Source organism: Molossus molossus, unplaced genomic scaffold (genome assembly GCF_014108415.1).
Source record: "Molossus molossus isolate mMolMol1 unplaced genomic scaffold, mMolMol1.p scaffold_m16_p_15, whole genome shotgun sequence".
Lineage (NCBI taxonomy): Eukaryota > Metazoa > Chordata > Mammalia > Chiroptera > Molossidae > Molossus > Molossus molossus.
Window position 1 is genome coordinate 25,795,340 of NW_023425350.1, and position 27,269 is coordinate 25,822,608.

General features: G+C 40.3%; 1 protein-coding gene across 7 annotated transcripts in view; it reads right to left on the reverse strand.

Annotated features, from left to right (window-relative positions):
• Positions 1–10,040: 10,040 nt before the first annotated feature.
• Positions 10,041–27,269, reverse strand: part of CDKL4 (cyclin dependent kinase like 4) — a 45,314-nt gene continuing 28,085 nt past the window's right edge. For 2 of the 7 annotated variants that reach the window (XM_036263308.1, XM_036263309.1), the window contains exons 9-10: positions 23,070–23,204; positions 20,593–20,873 (exon numbers count right to left, since the gene is read on the reverse strand). In XM_036263308.1, coding sequence (XP_036119201.1) covers positions 20,772–20,873; positions 23,070–23,204 — 237 coding nt within the window. In that variant the 3' untranslated portion in view covers positions 20,593–20,771. Of the gene's footprint in view, positions 10,093–15,317; positions 15,473–19,743; positions 20,874–23,069; positions 23,205–27,269 lie in introns of those variants that run through there. The other 5 variants (XM_036263312.1, XM_036263310.1, XM_036263314.1 and 2 more) reach the window with 5 other exon arrangements.

The window sequence follows — 27,269 nt, forward strand, 5'->3', positions numbered from 1 at the left end:
TCCAGCATGTGGATCCCCAAATTCCAAGAACGGAAGAGACTCAGGGGGCGCGGGGGACAGTTAGGAGGGCAGAGAGAAGGGAGAAGATGCAGGTGGACAGTTGCTACATGGGGAAAGTGGGAGTGAAAAGACCCCATTGGTAGAGGAGTCAAAGGACTTTCACACTCACGAGTGTCAAGATTCAAATGTGAGGTTTTTTGTGCTACTGCTATAGATGCTCACCTCTGTCTTATGTCCCTCCAGTGCTGAGTCAAGGCTACAACCCCTAGATTGTTTTATAGAAGATATTTTTATAAAAATTAAGGAGATGAATTCATGGCGGGACACTTCTAAGAAAAAATTCAGAACTCCAAGGTGAAATCTTCCTTCCACGTAGGTGGACTTTGCTTGGTCTTGGCCCAGTGGTTTGCCTTGGGCACAGACTGTGAGCAGACATGACCTGCCCCTCCAGAAGAGAAGATTCCAGAGGCACTGCATGTTTCCAGCAGGCCTTTGTTCCTGCGCCTACTGCGTAGGAGGAGGGCATATCCCCTATAGGAGCTGCTCCTTTAGCCTGGGTCTCAACTGAGAAGACACATGGCCCTGTTCTCGAACCACAGCCTGGAGCAAAACTGCGGGGCCGGACCATAGCCACTGACCTGGAACATGAGCAGGAAATAAGTACTTGCAAGCTACTTAGATTTTGAAGTTCTTACGTATCTTAATCTAGCAAAAACCAACTAACACAAAGCCCAAACTCTAAAAGCTTACAGAGGTCCCTGGCCAACGTGGCTCAGTGATTGAGCATCATCCCATGCACTGAAAGGTTGCCGGTTCGATTCCCGGTCAGGGCATATACCCAGGTTGTGGGTTCGATCCCCAGTCTGGGTGTGCATGGGAGGCACCCTATCAATGTTTCTCTCTCACATTGATGCTTCTCTCTCTAAAATCAATAAAAACATATATTTTTAAAAAGTTTCCAGAGGGAAGAAAGAAATCTGGTAACTGGCAAAGGGTCTAAGTCAGTGGTTCTCAACCTTCCTAATGCTGCAACCCTTTAATACAGTTCCTCATGTTGTGGTGACCCCCCAAAATTTTTGTTGCTATTTCATAACTGTAATTTTGCTACTGTTATGTCTTAGGCGACCTCTGTGAAAGGGTTATTTGACCCCCAAAGGGGTCACGACCCACAGGTTGAGAACCACTGGTAAGTCAATGTCAGACTTAAGATCAGCAATGCCAGGTTTTAGAGCCATGCCTTCAAAGTATGAGAGAAGATTATTACTGACTCTAAAATCTATAACTGATAAAACTATGAAGATATACTCATGTATGCAAGGATTTAGAAAGCCTACCATCCCTGTGCTCTCTATGAAACAAAAATATCTATCTATCTATCTATCTATCTATCCATCTATCTATCTATCTATCATCTATCAAACATTATCTTTATATTACCAAAGTGAAAAGAAAAAAATACTCTTTGTTAGTGAGGGTATGGGGAAATAAGTAATGGTATAGGGATATATATAAGTTCATTAGTTTCTGAAAAATTTAGCAAAATGTATCAAAAATCCTGCCTGGCCGGGTGTGGCTCAGTGGTTGAGCATTGACCCGTGCACTTAAGAGGTCGCCAGTTTGATTCCCAGTCAGGGCACATGCCCAGGTCGTGGGCCTGATCCCCAGTGGGGGGGCATGCAGGAGGCAGCCAATGGATGTTCTCTCTCATCGATGTTTCTATTTCTCTCTCCCTCTCCCTTCCTTTCTCTTTAAAATCAATAAAGAAAAAATAAAAATTTTAAAATATATCAAAAATTCTAAAAATGTTCCCACCTTTTGATATAGCAATTTCATATGCAATAACTTACTTAAAAGAAATTAGTATCAATGTAGGCAAAGATTTAGCTATTATGATTAGAATGAAACATTATATGTAATTTTAATTGGAAAGAACCTAATATATCTACTAGACAGGAATTCTACAATATTATAGTATTTTAAAAGTATTCCTTTAAAGTAAATAATTAATGATTGTCTTACAAAATTAAAAAAAGATACAAAAGGCTATTCAATAAAAAATAAAACATTTTCTACCCATATACTTCAGCCATGCCTTCCTTCTTGAAGGCAACGAATACGTTTCCCTTTCAACCCTCCAGAGACATTCTTCCCTGTGTGCATGTGCATGTGTGTGTGTGATATATATGCTATGATATATAGTATGATATATATTTTAATAGTTATATAAGTATGTTTAATAGTAGCATATTACTCATACTGCTCTGCCCTTGGCTTTTTTTTTAAATTCTCATCCAAGGATATTTTTCCATTTATCTTCAAATAGAGTGGGAGGGAGAGAGGGAGGGAGGGAGGAAGAGAGGGAGGGAGGGAGGGAGGGGGAGAAGGAGGAGAGAGAGAGAGAGAGGGATGGGGAGAGAGAGAGAGAGAGAGAGAGAGAGAGAGAGACACTGACTGGTTGCCCCCCAACATGACCCCGACCAGGGCCAGGGATGGAACCGCAACCAAGATACATGCCCTTGACCGGAATCAAATTCGCTAGCCTCTTTGGTCCACAGGCCGACACTCTAACCGCTGAGCCAAACTGGCCAGGGCTGCCCTTGGCTCTCTCCACTTACTTCTTCTTAGAAGTTGTTCAACATGAGCACATGGAGAGCACCTCATTCTTTTAAACAACCATAGAGTATTCCTTTGATGTATGTCCTTAATTTATATAGCCATTTTTGAGACAATCACATTTGTGGAAGATTTTTAGAATACTTAGTAACATGGATGAACATTCATAATTTTTTAAGTGAAAAAAAAAAAAAAGCAGATTACAAGGTTTGAGAGCTATGTAGCTTATAAGTCTACAAATAGTTTATTCCAAATGCTTAGGACACAAATACACATATTCACATGAGAGCATGGCATTTGCTATTACAAATTCTTGGAATGACACATCCACTGTGCCCTTTGTCCTAGTGAGTTGGCCCTTTGTAACCAGGGAAACAGCCCTGGTTCATGATCTAAAGAAGTATTGGGGAGATAGTCTGGCTAAAGATAACAAACAGGGTTATACTGTTCTCTGGGTACTTGATTCTCGCTCTCTTCTTTTTTCGTGGTTTAATGACTCTGACATTCAGTGATTGGTTCTCATCCACATTGCAGGTTTTGTTTAAAAAAAAAAAAGATTTGAGAGAGAGGAAGAGAGAGAGAGAGAGAAGGAAAGCGAGAGAGAGGAGGAGAGAGAGAGACCTTGGTTGTTCCACTTATTTATGTATTCATTGGTTGATTCTTATATATGTAGTGACTGGGGACCAAGCCACAACCTTGGCATATCGGGATGACGTTCTAATCAACTGAGCTACCCAGTCAGGGCCTGTCTGTAGCTTTTTGGAAGTGGTGACAGGTACAAAGGTAACCAATGTACAGAACTTGTTTGGCGAATCTTCATCAACCACACGTGGAACTGTTCAGGACGTTTCCTATTCCTTTGGCCCAGACAGCGCTGCGGAGCCTGCTGTGAGTGCACACGGCTTCCCCACCTCTTTCAAGGCCACGTCCAGACCTCTCCCAGCGCCTGAGGAGCTGGCTCCTCGAAGCCCCTCCCTGATTAGGGATGGATGTTGGTGGTGTATTCTCCGTTCACTACCTTTTGATGGCAGAGAGACACTGCTCTCCACCCTTCGTTGTGAGAGCCATTAGGTTGGAAAGGCTTGGTGATCTTAACACACTTTTCTTTTCCACGCCCACCTGCGATGCCAGCCAGCACCAGAGTCTGAGCGTCCAATCTCAGGCGACCCTACTGCTTGAAGTCAAACCAGGAGTACACTTAACCCCCCCACCCCCCCTTTGCTTACTAATGTAGTTGAGTTGGGAAGAACTAATCAATAAGAGTGACCAGAGGGCTTTTAGTCCTGCAGAAACTATAAAGCCAACCCTAACAGGAAAACTAGTTGGAGTCCCTGGGATCAGGCCCTGGAGCTCAGTCTGCCCCGCCCCGTTTGTTTTCCCTTTGGCCTCACGCTGGCTGGATGCGGGACCTCACTGGGGAGCGATGACAAGGAGAGAGGAGACTGGTTCAGACACTGATAGTTCGAAAAGCCTGCCCTAGCTGGAACCTTAGCTCTGCTATCCACAAAGTGGTGTTCGTATTAAAACCGGCACCCTTCAATAACCAACCAACCAACAAAAAAAGTTTACTTTGGAATAATTCTAAATTTATAAAAAAAAATCGCAAAGATACTGCTGATAGTTTCTGTATTTCCTCACCCAGTTTCCCCTAACCTTACATTACCATTGTACATTTGTTACAACTCAGAAACCAACATTGGTACATTACTCTTAATTCTAGATTTTATTTGGGCTTCTCTAGCTTTTCCACAAACGCCCCTTTCTGTTCCACTCTCGAGTCTGGGATCCCACCCTGCATTTTGTTGTCATGTCTCCTCAGTCTCCTCTGTTCTGGCAGTTTCGTAGTCTCTGTCTTTCGTGACATTGGCAGTTTTGAGGAGTATTGGTCAGGTATTCTGTAGACTATCCCTCTGTTTGGGTTTGTCTGATGTTGATTTCTCATGATATCACTGGGGCTGTGTGTTGTGGGAAGAATACCAGAGGTGAGTGCCCTTACCTTCACCCCCAGGTAAGGGGCACATGACACCAACATGACTGATCACTGGTGGTGTTAACTTGGATCGTGTGGGGAGGGGTCTGCCAGATTTCTCCACTCTAAAGTCACTATATTTTTGCCCTGGCTGGCTTGGCTCAGCAGTTAGAGCGTCGGCTCATGGACCAAAGAGTCATGGGTTTGATTCCGGTCAAGGGCTCTTGCCTCAGTTGCTGTTCGTCCCCGGCCCTGGTCGGGTCGTGCGGGGAGGCAACCAGTCAATGTGTCCCTCTCACGTCGATGTTTCTCTCTCTCTCCCTACCTCCCTTCCACTCTGTCTGATGATAAACAGAAAAATATCCTCAGGTGAGGATTAAAAAAAAAAAAGAATAAGGACTCTAAAAAAAGACAGTTTCCTCTCAGCTCTGCCACATATTAACTATATTACCTAGGACAAGTTTCTTAATCTCTCCACTCAGTTTTCCTTTTTGAAAATGGACATATTAAATACTCAAAATACTATTTGACAGAGATGTAAAGATTCAATAAGATAACTTACTTTAAACACATTGCATAGAGTGTAACAAATACTTAATGTTTAATGAGCATTAGCTGTATTACATAATTTAATTTTATTAAATTAAGGCTGTATATGTACATAAGCATATGAGTACACACACACACACACACACACACACACAGACACACACACACACAGAATCAGTGGTTGATGATATCCTTAATTTTATTTTCTTCTCTTTGTATATTTATACATTATAAATTATATATATTTATTAAGTTTTCTATAATAACATTTATTTTTTTCCTAGAGAAAAAATAATAAAAGTTATTTTCCAGAGTGATAACACCTGCACTGCTGACAGTGAGGAAAGTGACTTCTCTCTCATCCCGCTGCTGGGAAAACTTGCTAAATCCTTTCTGAAGAATGTCTTGGCAATAAGTATCAGAAACATTAAAATTTTGCAGACCATCTGACTAAGCAATTCAATTTCTAGCTATTTATCCAGATATAAATATTGTACAGTATATATGTACTAAGATTTATCCATACAAATGTTCAGTGCATCAATTATAAAAGCAACAACTGGTAATAACTGAATCCTATAAGTAAAATAGTGTCTTGTGTAATAAAATAAAAAATAATTTTGTAGAAGTGTCTAATGAAATTTTTTAAATGTGCACAATACATTTAAGTAAAAAGCAGCAGTTACAAGAATTATGGCTAGTATAATTTTGCTTTTGTAAAACACACACATGAGCACAGAAAAAAAGTTGTTTAAAAATATATCTTAAAAAAATATATATATATATCTTAACGGTAGCAATTATTATCTCTGGGTAATTGGATCATGAGTGACTTCCTATTTTCTTATTTGGCTTTATCTGTATTTTTCAGATTGCCCATGAGAAACCTAAATTATTTTTGGATGTAGAAAGAGCCAATGCTATTTTTAACAAGCTCATCATAGAGAATTTGGAAAATAAAAAATATCATATAGAATAGTTACTCATAATTCTACAACTTAGGATAACCATTATTAACAATTTGTTGTATTTCTTTCCGTCTTTTATATGAATTTGTGTATAATCTTTTCCACTCCCCTCTCATATGTAATGTTTTGTATTCTGCTTTTATTACTTAACAGATTACGAATATCTCCCCAGATCTTGAATACTTTTTAAAACAATGTTACAAAGAAACCAGAGGGGCAGATGTGCAGAAACTGATGTATAAAGATTCATTAGAAAGTAAACAAAGCAAGTTACAGAGCAGTATTAATTATTATTATTTTTTTAATCCTCACCCGAGGACCCTTTTGCATTTATCTCAGATAGAGCGGGAGGGGGAGAGGGAGGAAGAGAGAGAGAGAGAAACATCCATGTGAGAGAGACACATCGATTGGTTGCCAAGCAAACAACCCAAAAGGGCTGGGGACTAATTGCAACCCAGGTATGTGCCCTTAGCAGGAACTGAACCCAGGACTCTCCGGTTCACGGGCTGATGCTCTAACCGCTGAGCCAAACTGGCCAGTGCAACAGAGCAGTATTATAGGATGAGCACACAAAATACTCACCAAGTGCCCTGGTCCGTTTTTCTCAGTGGTTAGAGCATTGGCCCACGAACCAGAGAGTCGTGGGTTCGATTCTGGTCAAGGACACGTACCTCAGTTGCAGTTCATCCCCCAACAGCCCTGGTCAGGGTTGTGCGGGAGGCAACCAGTCTCTCTCACATTGATGTTTCTCTCTCTCTCTTTCCCCTTTTTTCCCTCCCACTCTATCTGAAGATAAATAGAAAAATATCCTTGGGTGAGGATTAAGAAAAAAATAAAAACAACAAAAACCTTACCAAACAATTTTACTTATTTCTTAAGAGGAGGAATTGTGGGCAGATGTTTGGAGGTTTAAACTTTTTAAAATAATGCGAATATTATTATTATCCCTGGAATCAGAAAAATAATATAGATTTTAAAATAAATAAAGCCCCCATTGTTAAAGGGCTGTATAATATTCCCCTATACTGTAAATTTCTCCTGTTCACAGACATTTAGATTTGTTTCTGCTTTTTTACTACTATAAATAATGCTAATGCTAGGATGGATATCTTTGTTTTCAAGCCTTTTTCTGAGCTCATTATATCCTATGATAAAGTTGAAGGGGAATTCCTACATCAATTTGTGTGTGTTAGTCTTAAACAATTTTGCTTGAAATGTATGCTTGTATATAAATGCATTCTTGTATATAAAGAGCAACAGATTTAACTTTCTATTTCTTAAATCAACAAGACCCCTTAGTCTATGGCTTCTAATTTACTCAAAGAATTTCTCATGAGAAAAAATATATTCCCTTTGAAAATATATTTTAAAGTCTTATTTGAAAACAACTTTCTCAACCCCAATAGAAACTTTAAAAACTGGCTTAATATGCTATAATAGAAAAATGGAGGAAATAGATCAATGTTCTTTTCTTTTTTATCCTCACCTGAGGACATTTTTTGTTCAGATAGAGTGGGAGAGAGAGGTGGGGGGAGAGGGAGAGAGAGAGAGAGAGAGAGAGAGAGAGAAACATCGACATGTAAGGGACACATCGAGTAGTTTCCACCTGCACAACCCAACCAGGGCCGGGGACAAACTGTAGCCGAGGTACATGCCCTTAGCGGGAACCGAACCCAGGTGTCTCTGGACCGCAGGCCAACGCTCTAACTGCTGAGCCAAACCGGCCAGGGCAGATCAATGTTCTCGACTCATGAAGGTAATATGATAAGTGCCAATTTACTGGTGCATTTTAATATAGAATTGAGAAGAGAGACTATAAATTAAAACAATAAATTAAAATAAAAAAGGTTATCAAGCCTTGGTTTTATTCTCTATCCTAGTCTATTTTATTTAAAAAATTTTTTTTCTTTATTGATTTTAGAGAAAGAGGAAGGAAGAGGGAGAGAGATAGAAACATCGATGAGAGAGAACATCGATTGGCTGCCTCCTGCATGCTCCCCACTGGGGATTTGGCCCACAATCTGAGCATGTGCCCTGACCAGGAATTGAACCGGCATAAGATGATGCTCAACCACTGAGCCACACCAGCCGGGCATCCTCTATTCTATTTAAAAAAAATAAATATACCCTTGATCTTTTTAAAAAGTAAATATAGCCTTGATCTTTTTAAAAAGTAAGTTTGAGATATAATTTACATACCATAGAATTCACCCTTTTAAAATACACAATTCGAAGGTTTTTAGTATATTCACAGACAGTACCACCATCACCACTATCTAATTTTAGAATATTTTCATCATTTTTGCTTGTGGAAATTATTTTCCATTTTATTTAAATTTTTTTTTTTGCCTCAAATCCATGATCAAACAAGGCAGTGAAATAGCTAAATAAACGAATATAGTTTTGACCACCTACTTCACCTGTGTTTAACATTTCTTTGGGTCTTTTAACTTTTCAAGGCTTTGGTTTCCTTAACTGTGAAGTCAGAAGTTTGGTGTGATCTCACAGAGGACTCTGATTTAAATTCTTTCTTTTTCTGCAGCATTCGCATGACTGTTCACATTTCATGATCATGTGAGCCCCATCACTTTGGTTAGAGATAGGCTCTGCAGACACAAGAGAGGGCTACACAGAAGCCTTCATTTACAAACGTGACGACATCTACCCCGGAAGAGATCAAGCACCTTGTTATGGTCTGGGGCTCACCATTTAGCTAAGGACACAGTGTTTTCACAGTTATTTTAACTAAGGTTGGCCTTAGAGAAATTACAAATATGAGGATGTAAGAATTCAGTGAAAATTGAAAATGCCCCAAAGTAAAGGACTTGGCTTCAGACAATTAATGCTTACCAATATTATAAATGAAAAAAAAAAAAAAAAGTTGCTGGAAGTTTTCTGAAAGTGTTAGAGTCAGCTCTGCCACTCCCTGGCTACCTCTCTGGACTCGAGATTTCTTACTTTAAGAAAAACAGTATCTACTTCCTATAGTATTTGGTAGAGTTTATGAGAAGAGTATATATATATCATTCAGTACAATGTTTGACATCTGAAAAGCGCTTACTATAATTTAGCTCTTTTGGATCAGTTAATCTACCACAAATATAGTGGCAATCAGAAAACAGGCGATAATACATATATGCAAATGTATAATACATGGTTTAATATCATAAAATTGGATGAATTAAAAAGCCATAATTTGCCTCCATAATATATCAATAATTTGTATTTCATCATGATAGCTGCTTTATATTTAGAATGTTGATTTAAAATATTCCCTTTGCCCGGCTGGTATGGAGTGGTTGAGCATCAACTCATGCAGCAAGAGGTTGCCGGTTCAATTCCCAGTCAGGGCACATGCCCAGGTTGTGGGCCTGATCCCCATTGGCAGGAGACAGCCAATCAATGTTCTCTCTCATTAATGTTTCTATCTCTTTTTCCCTCTCTCTAAAATCAATAAAGAAAAATATAAAAAATATAAAATATATTATATAAGGCTTGAGATTTCTATCATTTAATGCTTTTCTCTAGATTTGATCCTGTCAAATTTCCTAAAATATTCAACTGTCTTAGTCGCTAATGCTCCCTTATAGGTTTAGAAATTCTAGAAATTAAAAAAATAATAAACCCCACAAAAAACACTTGGTAAATTTGTGCAAGATAAGGTAATTGGTGGTTAGCAAGTTGATGTAAAATTAAAATGCTGTAAATAATGTTCAGGGAATTTACATACTGAGAGTGCTGGACGATCTGGTAACATTGCTAGGTGGAGTCTTCTTGGGATTCGGCCAAGGATGTACTTTAACCCTTAGGAATGATGCAATTTGAAAAGTGAAGTTTCAGTTTTGTTTGTACTTCACAGCTATTCTTTCAGGCATGTGTGTCCTTCTTTGTTGACGTTACCGAGCAAAGGGCATGTTGCACACTTACTGGGCAAGAGCAGTATCCTTCCTTTTCAGAGTGGCGCCTAGGTCATCTCTTTAGGGGTGCCATCCTCTGGGGCAACACACAGATTAAAGTGCTTATTAAGGCAAAACAACAGCAATAACAAAACAAAGTCCAAACTCAGTGTTGAATACTACAAACTATCTGATAACTCTTATATAACTTTGGTTTGCTTAAACAATAAAAGCTGGCCTTAAACAATTAAACAATGAAAAGCAACCGCACCCCCAGGATTTTGCACTTGCCACCATGGATCAAGTCTCCACAGCAGACAGGATGGAGAAAGGAGATCTCCGAGTAGATCAGGAAGGTGAGCTGATAGAACACAATCCCTATAAGGTTCTTTCTCCGTCCTCACCTCCTCCACCCCTCTGAGACAGAAAAGGAGGGTGGAAGAGGACACAGAAACAGGACAAGGGATTGATGACAGTTAAATCATTTGACAAAATATCATAGCTGGAAAAATTCTTAAAAACATTGAGCTTGACTACTTCTTATTCTAGGTTGAAAGGCCAGAGAGAGAAAGGAATATACGCAACACAGTGCAGTTGGTAGCAGGGTTGGTTCTGGAATCCAGCCAAGGTATCCGATTCATGCATGTTCTTTGTAAGGAACAATGGCCAGGATTGGCACTTCTACATTTTCAAAGCAGATATGGTTTGCTATAGGCACATTTCCACCTCCCTTTCTCATCCCTTGTGGTGCCCTCCACTCCCAATCCCCAGACACCCAATGCCCTCAGGCTGCCCTCCAGCCACCCAGGAGCCCCACAGCTCCACATTCTCAGCATCCTGGTGACAAATGGCTCTCAGGAATGAGATTCCTTTAAGCAAATTCACATACATATTCTAACTGATACTTTATCTCCCTAATCTTCTCAGTAGGATTACTTTGGAACCCAAATGAATTTCTAAATGTTAAATATTTAAGGCAGAACGAGGAAGGGATTTTTATCTCTTCTAGACTAGTCAGCCTGGGGGGCAGATTAGTCATGGTCTTGCTCCATTTCAAGTCATACAGGGCTCAGGACACAGAAAAGGCAAAGGGGAAGAAGGCCTTTGTCCCAGGTTTTAAAAACCAACCAACCAAACAAACAAAAAAAACCCAGTAAATGTATTGATGGAAGTCTTGCTTCTATAAAATGGCCATTACAACTGATAAACACTTGATAAAGGTAATCAAAGGAAAAAAGGGAATAAAATATTTGTATACTTGTAAAATTCTGCTATGTATGTATTTCTTTTCTTTAAAAAAATTTTTTTTCTTTATTGATTTTGGAAAGAGAGGAGGGGAGAGGGAAAGAGAGACAGAAACATTGATGAGCGAGAACATCGATTGGCCGCCTCCTGCATGCCCCCCTCTGGGGATCAAGCCCACAACCTGGGCATGTGCCTTGACCGGGAATCAAACTAGTGACCCCCTGGTGCATGGATCGGTGCTCAACCGCTGAGCCACACCAGTCGGGGTTTCTTTTCTTTTTTAACTTAAGTATGGTGAACTGCCCAGGCATTAACCCAGCAGAGCTCTCTGGAGTTTGGGGCAGTAGTAGCCCAGGGTTACATTTGGAATCTGAATTTGGAAATGGATGAGGGATCTTCTATTGGAGTCCTTGAGGCCAACTCATGGCTAAGAACCAATGATTTAGAGGGAATGTTTGATAGAGTCAATTTTGTTGAGGGATTCTTTTTTAAAAAATGGATTACATTTAAGGAATAGCAGAGTGTAGGGCATCTAAAGAGATTCAATCTCTAAAGCAAATATATTTTAGAGGGAGGATAAATGGTGATGGATAGACTTGACTTGGGGTGGTGAACACAATACAGTGTACAGATGATGTGTTGTAGAACTGTGCACCTGAGACCTGAATAGTTTTGTTAACCAGTGTCACCCCAATAAATTCAATAAAAAGGAAAAAAATTAAAAATTTAAAAAATAAAAAGAATGCTGTAATAAAAATAATATACATATTTTAGGGATTTGTTTGAATTCAATCTAAGATTATTTTCAAATTTAGCTTATATAAGATAGTGCTGGTGTTTCATAGGGGATTCTTATACTAGACAAGATTAAACACAGGATGATTTTTCGGGATGAAAATTGCAGGTAGTCGGAGAAGGTTAGCAAATCAAGGAGGAAGGACATTGACTAATGGAGTAGGTGTTGGTCAGAGCAGAGAGTGGAGTAATGGGTATCTGGTGAAGGAAGAAACGTGATGACAATTGGGTATGAATTCAAATCCAAGAAGAGTAGCTGTGTGGCTAGTATGAAGGCGATGTGGGAAAGAGGAAGGCGGAATGGTAGACAGGTAACCTTGAGATGGGGACTGTCACAGGACAAGTGACGAACGCCAGCTCCTCCTCTCCTTCCTTCTCTCTCTGCAAGTGTTCCTTCAAGTGTGGGACTGACTTTCTTCTCACTCAGCCTAAGGAACAGACATGTTCATATGACTTCAACTGCTGGAATGCACAGATGAAATGAAGACTCGTTTCTCTACCCTAGATCTGCTTTTTCTCTAGTTGTTTCCCACAGCTCATTATTCTGGACCACTTAATGAACACAAAATTAAATTTTTGTGTAGTCTCGGACCTAATACGCTTTTCTTCACAATTTACTTGTATCTCCCCAGCCCACTCTTCTATCTTTGGTGATTCCAACCCCTTAGGAAATCTCTTGGCGTCACGGTCAGATTATTTCACGATGGTGGTGGTGAGGTCTTGATTTGTGCCTTTCTGGTTAACCCCGTTAGGCTGTTTCTTATTGGTAGCTACTTATTCCATTAAAGGCCTGTTTTCTTCTGTTTTTGCCCAGTACTCGATAATTTGATAGTATTTTCTAACAATAAGCAAATATTTGAAGTAGTATCAAATTGATGTAAAAAGAAAAACTTGACATTTTTCTTTGCTGGAAATAAGAACTGTTCATGTTAGACATGTGAAAGGCACCCAGTGCAAGATCTGAGCGGCCGAGTAGACGAGGGTGCACACTTCTTTGGGAGGAAACATGGTAACTGCTGTATTAAAAGAATTCTATGGATTTCTTTTACTTTAAAATACTTTTTTTTTCCTTTATTGATTTTTTTAGAGAGAAAGGAATGGAGAGGGAGAGAGAACTAGAAAAACTGATGAGAGAGAACATCAATTGGCCGCCTCCTGCATGCTCCCCACTGGGAATTTAACCCACAACCTGGGCATGTGTCCAGATCGGGAATTGAACCGGCGACCTCTTGGTGAATGGGCTCAACCACTAAGCATCGGCTCAACCACTAAGCCACATGGGTTGGGCTCTATGGATTTTTCGTTTTTATCCTCACCTGAGGACATTTTTGCACTTATCTTCAGATAGAGTGGGAAGGAGAGAAGGAGGAAGAGAGAAACACCGATATGAGAGAGACATATCAAGTGGCTGCCACCCACACAACCCTAACCAGGGCCAGGGACAAACTGCAACCGAGGTACATGCTCTTAGTGGAACCGAACCCAGGCCTCTCTGGTCTGCAGGCCGACACTCTAACCGCTGAGCCAAACCGGCCAGGGCTCTACGGATTTCTTTTAATGGACCACATATTAACTGTAGAAGTCAATATATTCCAAAAGCTCTACAGGGTAATAAAAGTAATAATCGATATTTATATAGTTGTTTCTATTACAAAGTATATTAACATAATTGTTTCATTTTATACTTTGAACCACTTCAGGTGTTAGAATTCTCATTTTAGGTAAGTGTTCTTCTCACTTTCGAGTTGAGGATGCTGATAATTGAAGGTCATGACCCTAAGTGGCAAAGCCATAATCTGACCTTTGGTAGGGTGTCTTTTTAGACAGGGAAAGTGACGGCGCCAGTCATCCTGAATACTCAAAGGTACTAGAGAGCTTTTTATGAGAAACGCTTTTCGTGCAGTTAGGTAAGCCTTTTCCCTAGGAGCGCACAAGATGACCGCTAGCCGAAGTCTGCTGAATGGGAGGATGAGAGAACTGGCTAAAAAAATACCCAGCAGGACCCAAACTGTTTGTTTGTGTACAAGGTAGAAAACATAGAGTCTAGCATTTGCCCGGTTATACAACACAGCTGTGATTATTTTTCTTGCAAAAAGAAGGAAGGTTTCTCTTAGGCCCCGGTAAAGAAATCCAGTAAGTTTCTGGCAAGAATGTACTCATATATTTGGTAAAATACAATGTCTGGATCATTTCTTCACTATGGTGTTTTAGGTTTTCTGCATAGGGTTGTTACCCACGTTTTCTGAGAAGAGGATGTCCCCCTTGGAAGTACGGCAGCCTTGACTAAAATAAATAAGATCCACAGATAGAGGCCAGTGGGAAGCAGGGAAGGATGATTTTCAGATTCCCTGGAGAGTATTTATAGTTCTAGGTCCAATAACATCAGATCCTATGCCTTACAGTAAGTGTGCATATTAGTTGAGAACATGCTTTTCAACTGTGATATATGGTATGCCATTTAAAAACATATTTCAGTTATTTATGGCTATATCACAAATCATCACAAAACGCAGTGGCTTACAACAATAATGTTTTATTATTGTCATAAGTTTGTGGGTTGACTGGGCTCAGCTGGGCAGTTACCCTGTTCTACCTGACGCTGGCTGGGGACGCGTCTCTGGCTACTTCGTCCGGTGGCTGCGCTGAGTAGGAAGGTCCAGGAAGACTTGACTCACACAACTGGCCTTTGGTGCTCTTCCAGCGGCCTTTTCTCCATACGGCATCTTATCATCTGCGAGTCCAGCCTAAGCTTTTTTACGGCAGGGTGGCTGGCTTCCCCAGAGACAGAAAGCAGAAACTGCCAGGCCTTGTCAGAGGTAGGCCCAGAATGGCAGTACCTGCTGCCTTCTACTTGTCTAAGGAAGTCACAGGTCTCAAGGCAGGAGGAGGGAAGGACAGGAAAAGCATCACTGCAAAGGCAGGTGGGATGGGAGAAATCGTTGCAGTTGATGGAAATGATCTACTGCACTCTTTCAAACATAAGCACCATTTAAAACAATGAAAACGGAAAGGTTAGTTCAAAAGAAAAAAAAATAAAGCATTTAAATAATGACCTCATCCATTATTTTACTAATTGTTTTTCTCTCTTTTGATCATTAGTCTAAATCTGGTCTTGAACCTTTTCACCTTTTGAAACCACAGACACTACTGTGATAGCCTGGAATTGAAGCTGCAAGAAAAGTTCAGATAAAGAATCAGAAAAATATTCCGATGAATTGAAAGAAAAAGAATCTTACAGCCTCAAAGGAAAGTTGTAAAGATGTTCTCAGGACTAAGCATCTAGCCGGTCAGACTGGAAAAGATTTTGCTAGTTTTTCCATTTGTGAAAGTTCCAAGCCCAGAAGTAAAGTTGCTGTGCCAGCTGTGCAGATATTCCAACTGATGGGAAGTTAAATAAGAAGTTCTGAAATGTATATGTGAAGATGAGTTTTTCTTACCTAAATGCAAAACATTAGACAATGAACGAATAGCTGAGTTAAAGGGAAATAAGGAGACAGAAGTATTTCTAACTTTTATTAAAATAAGCTAAGGAACATATTCAGCTTAAGTTACATATACAAATATAATGTCACCAAAATATTTATTCCCACACTAACATTTTCTAAATATCTTAAGCTAAAATTTAAAAATGTTATATATTTATATAGTTAACATAATACAACTGGAAAGGCTTTGTAGGGAATTGTTTCTAGAGCATATATTGCCATTGTGCTAATTATCAAATGCTAACTAATATACAGACATAATTTCATGTGATTTGAAACGTATTCTAAAATAGTAAGTAGGCACACAGGTCCTCAATGGACAATATTGAGAGAGATGATTAGTGACTAGTGTTCACAACAGAAAGGAAACACTTTAACTTTATAAATACAAGTCATTTATATGCCTGTTATAATTAGGGTAACAATTCTCAGCTTGAGTATATTATAGGTTAAATATAAAGTTGACTGTGCCCAAGTCCCTGCTGCTGAAATATAAAACAAGTATAATTCAGATATAGTTGTAGAATTTCATTAAGTTATCATTTACTGAAACTACTAAAAGTTTTACTGAGGTTAGAAATGTACTAAATGTTCTTTGCCTTAATGGTTATCTTAAATTAATGTCTCACAGCACATGTGTCATTTCTAAGCTAATCAGTGTTAGATTAAAACATCAAAAATGATTATGATTACACATTCTGCATTTTAAAAGCACAACTTTATTATTTACATTCAATTCTAGTGATAATTAGCTTTGAAATCCACTTCAGGCCCTGGCCAGCATGGCTCAGCGGTTGAGCATCGGCCTGCGGACCAGAGAGTCCCAGGTTCGGTCCCCGCTAAGGGCATGTACCACCCCCCCCCCGAAAAAGAAATCCACTTCAGTTTATAAAATTTACCACCATGAGAGGGCTGTTAGCAAACTGCTATTGACTTGCTAGAACTAGCAGGGGGTAGTTGTGTGCATGTTTGTGTGCGTGTGTGAAAGAAATCAAGCAAGCGAGAGATGAGAGAGAGAGAAGTAAAGAGCTCACTGAGCTCCTGGCTAGATCATAAACACCCAAATTGACCTTGGTATTATTAATGAAAAACAATCTGTAGAAAGCATCTTCTCGCGGTAGGTATGTCCAGTACACAAAGCTGAAGAGGAGCTTAGATCTGGTTTAGATGATCTAAGGAGCCTGAGATCATCTACTCTCTTACTATACAAATGAGAAAATGAAGGCTCAGAAGATTCATGTCTACACAGAGTTCCAGGCCAGGCCTAGAAGCTGGTGTCCTAACTCCTGGAATAACATATTTCTATTACTCTCTAACTACTGCTCTTAAAGATGTTTAGTTGCCTACTAAACCAAGAATGAAGTTGTTGGATGAAAGAGTTGAATTTAAGACAAACACATATGCATGTACCCAGAACATTAACCTGTGAGGAGTATTTTATCTTTATGTCTTAACTATATGCATTAAAAATCTGTATATTTGTGACTCATCTAGTATCTTACACTGACTCCTCAATTTTGTCTGTTTATGACATTTTAGAAACATTCCTCTTCTGGTAACATATTTTAATTTTTAAAAACCTGAGGGGGAGAATACTGTGCCATTTGCTCTAAAACCACGGTGGAAACCATTGATGGTGATAAATGCCTAACACAGTGATATTTTTTTGAAAAACAAAACAAAACTGTAATTCTATGGCAAGTAAGCTAAAGAAGTATACAATAGTTTGAGAACTAAATTTTTGTCCAAATAACTTATTTTCGTCTGTTTCGTAGCTCGGGGAATCTGTAAGCGTGTGACACAGTCCGACGACGGAAGGGGGACATCCACTCTGCTCACCTCTTCCTTCCCTGCCTGAGAGTTCTGTGTTTACCCTTCACTCAACCATCTCCCCAATCCCAAGCATTCAAAAGGCTCTTGAACACAACTTTTAATGCTTCCGTCTAGTTAAAAATAATCTTCAAAAAGTGGCCCCCTAAAAGGGCTTTGTGGTTGGGGCAAGTAGGCATGACTACATTCAAAGGTCGTCAGGACCGAAACGGTGACTAAGGACAGGCCAGGCAAATCGGCTCGGGGGCTGTGACATGTCCTCTGCCGGGCCGTATTTCCTTCTTCCCCAAGCAGCAGGAGCACTATGAGGAAGTTAAGTCTTGATTTTTAATTCTCTGTAAAGTGCTCTGCAATTAAAAACCAACAACAACGGTGTGCAGATTCCTAGGTACATGTGCAAAGTCAGAGGAAACCGGGGTCCACGGGGTCCCCCCGAGGTGGAGAAACAGGAGTATTCAGGTGGTGTCACTCACCATGACAGCACAGTCTTTGTGCAGCACCGAAAAAAGAGCTATATAAATAAATTAAAAAGCTGGCAAGCGGCACGGGCGAGACAAGTCCCGGGTAAGCCAGAAACTGCAAGATTGTGAAGGAGAGGCTGATCCTGTGGGCTTCTGGGAGGAGCCCGGGGCAAGACGATTTACTGAGCATAAGTTCTACAAAAGTGATGACAGTTTGGGTACTGGACGCAGACGCGTGACTGTCTTGCATGTGGCTGAGAAATGCAGGGGAGTCTGTGGAGCACAGAGGCGAGAAGTATGCACGGGAAACAGTGGAGGTGCACTCCGGGATCTGTGCGCCTGAGCCACTCAGGCAGCAGCAGTGCTGGTGGCCCGGGTCACTCAGGGGAAGTCAAGCATGCAAACGTCATCAGAAGAGTATCGTTCTTTGTGGTCCTATGACTGCATTAGAACATTTTTCTAAGTATTGCATGCTTTCTGCTCTCCAGTGATACATAAATGATGGATTTGTCTAAGGGAAAAATTTTGAGAAATGCTAGTTTAAATTCTTTTTTTTTTTTTTTATCCTCACCTGAGGACATTTTTCTATTTTTTGTTCAGATAGAGTGGGGGGGAGAGGAAGAGAGAGAGAAACATCGATGTGAAGGGACACATCGAGTGGCTGCCACCCGCACGACCAACCAGGGCCGGGGACAAACTGCAACCAAGGTACATGCCCTTAGCGGGAACCGAACCCGGGTCTCTTGGGACCGCAGGCCGACGCTCTAACCGCTGAGCCAAACCGGCCAGGGCTAGTTTAAATTCTTAAGTGTAAGCAAAAACAAGGGAAGGCAATTACCCTCCCAATCTCTGACCAAAACTCCAGTGTTGTCTGAGGCACAATTACACGCAGAATGGGGAATGGACTCGTGCTGCCCCATTTCCGCGTGTGTAGCATATATACACATAATAAGAGCTCAAGGAGCAAGAGGTTTGGCAGTAAAGACGCTTACATGATAAAAACATAATGAAAACCAAAAAGAAACTTTTAGCAAAGTTGTCTTTTATATTTTATTTCTCATTTTCTTTGTACCTGTATCATCTTATTAAAAACTGAAGAAACATACAACTCTGAAGAGGCACGCTCTTGACAATAAGATGAAAATAAGACATCCCTGGCAGCTTATGTTCACACTCAGAATGTTAAGTGGGCCAAATAAGCCCACTTAGACTGTCCTTCCAGAGAGCAAAGAACTATTGCTTAGATGCCATAAATCTTTAGTCGAGAGATGCTCCCTAATAACTGAGTGAGATTCTCCGGAAGTTTATAAGCCAGGTTTGTAAGTGCAATACACTTTTAGAGATGAATATAAGGTATTATTGCTTTCTTTTTTTTTCTTTATTGATTTAGAGAGAGGAAAGGAGAATGAGAGACAGTTAGAAACGTCAATGAGAGAAAACATCGATTGGCCACCTCCTGCATGCCCCCCACTGGGGATTGGGCCCACAACCTGGGTATGTGCCCTGACCGGAGGTTGAACTGGCAACCTCTTGGTGCATGGGTCGACGCTCAACCACTGAGCCACAATGGCTGGGCTACTGTGTTTTCTTAAATTTATGCCTAGAGTCTTGGTATCAAATACAAGGAATTTTTGGAAATACGTGTATTTGCAAAATGTCTGGGCGAGCATGCCAAACCTAGGAGCAAAAAAAGAGCTAATGAAATCATCTTAATATTTATTGATAGGAACATCATTCTTTTGTGTTTTTATGCCAGACAGGGATAGACAGCCCAGTGCTATGATTTTACATGAGTTCCTTGTTAGCAAACTAAAGGTGCTTTAAATATTCTGTATCATTCTTAGATGTCCAGGATAACAAGCATCTACTAAGATGCTTCACAATTTATTATTATAAATATATGTATGTATACATGTACATATGTTTGTATGTAGGTAGGTAGGTCTGAAGTATACTTGGGAAAATATCCCAATGTAAACTGGGCTCACTATTGTGTTTTGTTTGTATGCTCCTTTTTTTTGGTAAGAGACACAAAATGAAGATAACGGAAAGATAATTTTCCTGGTCTCAGAAATGTTTACAAACTTGATCGTGATGCACAGGTCCAGGCCAGCACAAGTTCACAGATGCTGTGGATGCAAATGTTTGCAGGAGAGTGTTGATAATAAACTATTCAGAAAATACACCCAGGAGGACAGGCTTAGGTACTGAGATTTAGCCAGGAGGAGAAAAGGATAAGAAGCCAGGATGTACCAAAGAATAGCATTAGAATCAGCAGTCAGTTATCCCAGGGTATTATGAAGATGGTAATTCCTTGTCGCTTATCCACTATTTGCTACATAAATATACAAAATTTTCTCAAGCTAGCTTTAAAAATAGAAACGTCAGTGTCTCATGAGACAGAAAGATTCCAGACAGTCTGCCCTGGAATCAAGGAATAAACCTAGATGACATTTCAAGGTTCCCTTCCTACACCAATATAAAAACACAGTAAAATACCAGCATTACTCAACAGACCTGGTGACAAAAAGAGTGAATTAAAAAGCAGATACAGAAACAAACACAAACAATGGCGAGGCAAGTTGTCTGATCTTACTCTAAGACATTATGTGGTCAGCTGAAGCAAGATGATATATGCAAATCTTTTTCATAAATCAAAGTATAAGCCCACCAATGCTCAATATGAATCGCCTCAAGAGGGGCTGCTATGATGAAACTGAAAATAACTCCTCCACCCGTGCAGTTTCAGACTTTGTCACATTTAAAGAAAATGTTCTAAAAGATAAAGTTGGCATGTGAAAAGCATGGGCAGAGGAATCAGTAATGATCAGAGCAAAACAATTCTAGAAGGCATCTTAATTTTCATATGGCTCATTTGCATTTGAAACACTGAGAATTCCTATCTCGCTGTACAAAAATGTGTACATATTAAATTACTTTCCACTTGAAGGAACATTTTCCTAAATGTTTGGAAGATGATCAAATTTTAATTGGAGGACTTGTTTTCTTCCATCAGGTGTGGGGGAGGTGTGGCTTCCTGGTATGAGAGGCAACAGTTGATTCTAATAGCAGAACAAGAGAAAAATAACAAAGCAAATTGAAACAATTCCTATTTGTACAGTTTGATATAAAGGTGGCCAAAAAAGGATACATATGGTACAAAGATGTCAAAAGACATGAGTTTGAAAACTAAGTAGAGATACCTTTCTAAAAATTGTGAGATTCTGATATTTGAAAATTAGATTCTATTACTTATTCTAGGCTTCTCATGGATGTACTCTAATTTATTTCAATACACACATTTCTGAGCATCTAATCAGCATTTAAAAGATGAATGCTCACCACCTATTAAACAATAATTCTAACAGTCTACATTGTGCCCATCGCAAGATTTAAAGTTTAGGATATTAATTTTAGGGTACTAGCAGGACAGCAAAGATTAAAAATCTCTTTACTGTCAACTTTAAACAATATTTAGTCTGCAGGAATTCCTTGGTCATCCACTCAGAGATCCAGAAGTTGGTATTGAGGTAGAAATCTGGACTCACCACACGAAACCACACGGAATGAAAAGATCTTTCTGAAAGACAGTGGCTTGTGTTTGGATAGGCAAGGTGACTAGGCAGGAGCTGGGTGCTCGAGAAGAAAGCCAGGACTTGGAGGATGGCCCTGCCTTCCTCTTGGCCTTGCTCTCCGGGCCCTCACTGGTGGAGAGGTGTCTAGGCACTGTCTCATGGTGGGTGCTCCGGGGGCCACCACACGGGGGGGGGGGGGGGCAGGATGCAGCGGACTAGGACAGAGAACGTGACGTAATCGTTGGAAAGGAGAGTATCCAGGAGCCCGCTGCTCTTTGCGTTTCTTTTTCTTCTGTTTTCCTGGCTCTCGGGGAAAGTCTTCTGCAAGTCCCTGATCTTTACCAGTGGGCTCCAGGATAGTAAGGAATGGGGAGCACAGCTGTGAACTGGAGACTTAAAGGGAGAGCACACCCCCACCCCATTCGAGGACAGTGTGGCAGAACCTGACTCAGGAACCAAGAGGCAGGATGGAGCAGTGCCCTGTCCGCCCTCCCAGGCCAAAGGGGAAGAATCTAGTGAGACGTTTTTAAGGGGACAGTGTTTTTACACACACGTCACACTGTATTTCAGACTGCTGCCTCAGACTTATTTAAACAAACCCTAATCACTTGGTTAAGCAAACTGCATTGGGCTTAACTTGCAAACACATATCTGTAACAGTAAAAGGTAAAATGATCTACATAATACAAATTTGGAGACTCATAGATTTTGTACACACAGAAATCATCTTAACATTTCTTCTTATTAATTCATTTAATCTTTCTCTCCCAATAAACTTCTATTTTAACGATCAAATGGTTGGAAAAAACAAAAAACAAAAAAAAACTGCTTTCTTCCTTTATGGTGATATGCTGATGAGAAGATAATGACCAAAAAATAGATCAAAGGTACACAAATGGGATGATTGTCAGTCTCTGATAAATTAAAAATTACCATCTTGGCTTATTAATAAGCAGTGCTCACTAGTTATTTTGGATCATCTTTATTAAGGACCTTCTTATGTGACAGGTATTGTTCTAGGGACTGGGGATATAAGATGGGGGAACAAACCTCAAACAAACTTACTTCCATGAACTTCGTATTAACTTCAAGGTTTTCTGAAGGCAAGTAAAAAGCAGTTGCCTAATAAACTGCAGAATCAACATTTGCCATCATTTTTACCATGTTTTTCTGCAATACTGATACTGGCAGATCTAAGGACAGGATTTGGTTCCCAGATATCTGAGCTTCATCCCTTGTATCTGGCCAGAGTTGTTCTTGTCTTCGAGGGAAAATCCAGGAAAGGCAGACTTAGGTGCCTGCCCCGGGAGAAAAGGTGGAAAGGCCCCGGGGTTCCTCTGCAATGGCCATTTAAATTCAGTCCCGCTGCAATCAGGGTTGTATTGTATGAAGCTCTTGTATTTTGGGTACGTGCTCTGGCGGGTAGGATATCCAATCAGTATAACAAAAGAACTCTACAATAATATGATGTAAGTGTGTTTGGAATAAGACTTTGTAACAATCTGGATACTTTCATAGCTTTATGATTTTATTACATCAACCAGTATTTATTTATTAGGTAAACAAATACAACTAAACCAGTGCAAAGATAAGGTTTTGGTGTCCACCTAGTCTCACTTTGAAAGGTAGAAAAAGGAAAAACAAATAATTTTTATAGTACTTTTAACTTTTGAATGGAGGTACCTGCTGACGCCTTCTGTTTCTTCCTTCATTACGTGTTTTTCTTTTAATTTGGTTCTCTTGGAAGGAATCAAAGTAGGGGCTCTCTAGGAGTTGGGCACAGGTTAATCTGTCATCCGGATTCATCTTCAGACACTCCTTTGAATGAAAAGCAAAGAAGCTATTAAAAGAGGGGCCTATGTTGTTCCTGTGCCCCAAAACTCTGAGTAACTGGATAGAACGACTGTGAGTTTAGAAAATCAAGTCTATATGCTATCCAGTACTTACAGCTTGTTAATAACCATGGTCATCTCTATTTCTCCATCACTTCACTGTGGCTGCTGCATCCACAGTTCCACTTAAGTGGCTCTTGTTATTCACACCTATGACCTCTACTTCCCTATCCTTATATCTACTTCCATGTTTTGCATTCGATTCTCAATAGCGTTAGATACTACTGACCATGTCCTCTTCTTCCAACTCTTCTTTTGGCTTCTCTCTGATGCTTCACTTTCCTTCCTTCTCCTCCTCCTCCTACTTGGCCACTCCTCTTCAAACCAACCTTTCCCAGTTTACATTCTTCTCCACAGTGGTTGCATGAAATTCCTCAAGGCTCGATCCCAGGTTCCCCTTTCTTCTCATTTGTTCTAAGTTTCTAGTTAATTTCACTGATGCTCAATGGCTTTGGTGGTCAAGGTTTACCAGAGACTTCCACATCTATGTTTTTGGTCCAAAGCTCTCCTTTGAAATCCAGACCCACAAGTGCAATGGCCACTTAATATCTCTGCTTTCTCTCATGAGCACTGTTATGGATTGAACTATGTCTCCCCAAAATATATGTTAAAGTCCTAACCCTCATAATGTGACCTTGTTTGGAAACAAGGTCTTTGCAGGTGCGATTAGACAAGATGAGGGCATACTGAAGTAGTGCAGGATTTACTCCAACACGACCGGTGTCTTTATAAGATGGAAGACACTGCAAAGTCAGACACACACAGCAGACATCATGTGAAGACAGGCAGAGACAGGATTCTGCTGCCAGAGCCCAAAAATGCCTGGGACTACCAGAGCTGGAAAAGGCCAGGAAGGACCCCGCCCCAGAAGCTTTAGAGAGAGCATGGCCCTGCCAACGCCTTGGTTTTGGAGTTCTGGTCTTCACAATTGTGAGAATAAATTTCTGTTGTTTTTAGCCACCCAGTTTCTGGTACTTTGCTACGACAACCCTGGTACAGACACCTCTTCTTTCCCCACTTCCTCTGCTTCACTCACCAGATCTAAATGATCATCAAGTCCTATCAGTTTTATTCCCAATTATACCTTGCATTCATTCACTTCCTTGTATGGGCTTTCAGCCTACTGAAATAAAGTCTCACTAAAGACCTATGGGTTTGTTTTTTAAAAAGAGCATTTTTAGATTCTAAGAGACTGTCAAAGTTGAGCTGCTCCATGGACCTGAGCTGAAACAATGTCCTGCTTGATTAGTTTTAGATGAACTGACATGAACTGGATGGAGCTGAGGCTTCTGAGTTCTTGACTGCCTGATTAATACCTTTCTGTACACCAAGAGGCTGATAATTCTCAGATATGCTCCCTGATCACAGTGCTCCTAACCTAGGAAAGGTTTTATTTATTTATTTTACTTTATTTTTTTTTTATCATTGTGATTTTGGTTTTATTTGTTATTAATCCCCTAGTGCATACACACATTATACACTATATATACGATATACAGTGTATATTACATGCCCTCATAAATTTCATTTTAAATCATTTATAAATTCCATTATTTCATATTATTTACAAATTCTACTTATCTATCTAGACACAGACTAATATAACATTAATGAGAAAAATATATAACAAAACCAGAAGATACCATTTTTATTTTTATTTGATTTATATTTTTGGTGGAAGATAAGGTTTTATTTTTATTTTTTAGTTAATTAATTTATTTTTGTTACAGATGTTTCTCCTTTCCCCCCACTGATATCCCTCTCCCTCTCCTTCCCTGCCCTGTTCCCCTAGGAAAGGTTTCAGAGATGAGGGACAAGAATTTGGAACTGCAAAGCCCAGTCAGGATCCTTTTCCTGAAACTGCAAGTTTCACAAAAAGCCCTTCAACAAAACTTCCAAGAGTCTACAGAATTCTTGATGACCAGATAAAACTGATATAGTGATAGGATGGTTATGGCTATGAAGACATATGAGTAATAAAGAAGTAAATATTGTACTCACTGTCTCACTTTATTTATTTATTTTTATTTATTTTTTATCCTCACCGGAGGACATTTTTCCATTTTTAGCTCAGGTAGAGTGGGAGGGAGAGAGAGGAACAGAGAGAGAGAAACATCGACGTGAAAGGGACACATCGAGTGGCTGCCACCCGCACGACCGACCAGGGCCGGGGACAAACTGCAACCGAGGTACGCGCCCTTAGCGGCAACCGAACCCGGGTCTCTCTGGACCGCAGGCCGATGCTCTAACCGCTGAGCCAAACCGGCCAGGGCTCACTGTCTCACTTTAAACCTATGAACAGAACACAGAAGATCTGCCACATGTTGACCACCGCATGCCCCCTCTGTCCTTGGCTCCATCTCACCCACTTGAGCAGTTCCTGCCTGGATTATGACCCAGTCCCATGGGATAACTACTCGTTATGGTAGCTGGTACTTATTTGTTATTAAAGATGTCTCAATTGCAATTAATGAAAGGAAGCTTGCCTTCATCTAACATGGGGCCAGAGTCTAGGACACAGGGTGTGGCCCACCAAGTAGCACAATCCTTGATGCACTTAAGAGAGTCTTGGGTCTCAGGTCAAACATTATGAGTCTAAATCAAACAGCTCAAAGCTGGCTTCACCCAGAATCTGGGACAGGCCAACGGGGCACTCCACCTTTGGAGATGAACACAGGGAGTTGTTGTGCCTTGAAAGTTTTCTCTCCGGTTAGTTGGAGGAGAAACCACTAGGTCTGACCTCAAAACGAGAATGGGTTGGGCTTGCAGTGCTTGACACCCCTCGCCCCAACACCACCACGTTTCATTCGATTGTAGGTTGGTCAGACCTGTCCAGAACAAGGTCAGAAAATTGGGCTTCCAGGACAGGCCTGCACAGTGCAGGGTTAAGGCAGGCCATAGCTGGAAGACAGGTAGAACGCGGCTGAGGTCCAGCGGAGCAGGCGCAAGGGCAGTCTGGGGGCGCAGAGGTGTGAGGTTCCTAATCTCAGGAGGACTCAGACTGAAAGGATCCAGCACACTGGATAGCACCTTGGCAGCGACCAGCACTGGTACAAAGGCTGGTCTACAAAGTTGACTCTAGGTCAGCCAGATGGCTCCACCTTCTAGATCATATGGGTTTCAAACTGGGTTGCTCATCATAATCACCCAGGGGCATGTTTACGGATATAAATTCTAAAGTCCTATTTCTGGAGATTCTGCTTCTGTAACCTGAGGTTAGCTACTGGAATGTGTGCTTTTAAAAAGCTCCCAGGTCATTCTGTTGAGTAGTATGGAAACCACTGCTATAAATAGAACTTAATTGATTGTTAAAGATAGATACTCTTACTGGTAGCTCCACCCCTATCCCCTAAGGGCTTTTAGTATCCTCTTTGTTGGAAGAGTCATATCTAGCATGGCCTCACTTGGTCAAGTATGAATAGCAGACTGGTCATAGATGAGTTTCTTCTACTTTTTATTAGAATCTGTCCTTTGTTTATCTCTTCTGGGCCTGGTGCAGAGGCTACACACAGTGTTTATATGGCTCTGACTCTGCCTGGTCTTCTACTAATTTTTTAAAAAATAATTAAAATTTTGATTTAACTCACTCTATCTAAAATGTCATTAGTTCAATATGTAATCAATGTTTTAAATTATTAATGAAATATTTTATACTTTTTATAGTAATTTTCACAGAAATCTAGTACATCTCAATTCAAATCGGCCATATTTCAAGTGCTCGATAGTAACATGTAGCAGCTACCACATCGGACAGTGCAGTCCTAGACCTTCAAGTTTAAGAAGTACATTCATCCTCATAAACTTTCATAGTCTGAATATACTAACTTAATATTTACATTTCTAATGAATACAAAAGAAGTAATGGCATTCATCACAGCAAACCCTAATTATACACTTTCATCTCCTACTAATTAAAACATTTTTTTTAATCCTTACCCAAAGATATGTTCTTTTTATTGATTTTAGAGAGCGAGAAACACCAATGTGAGAG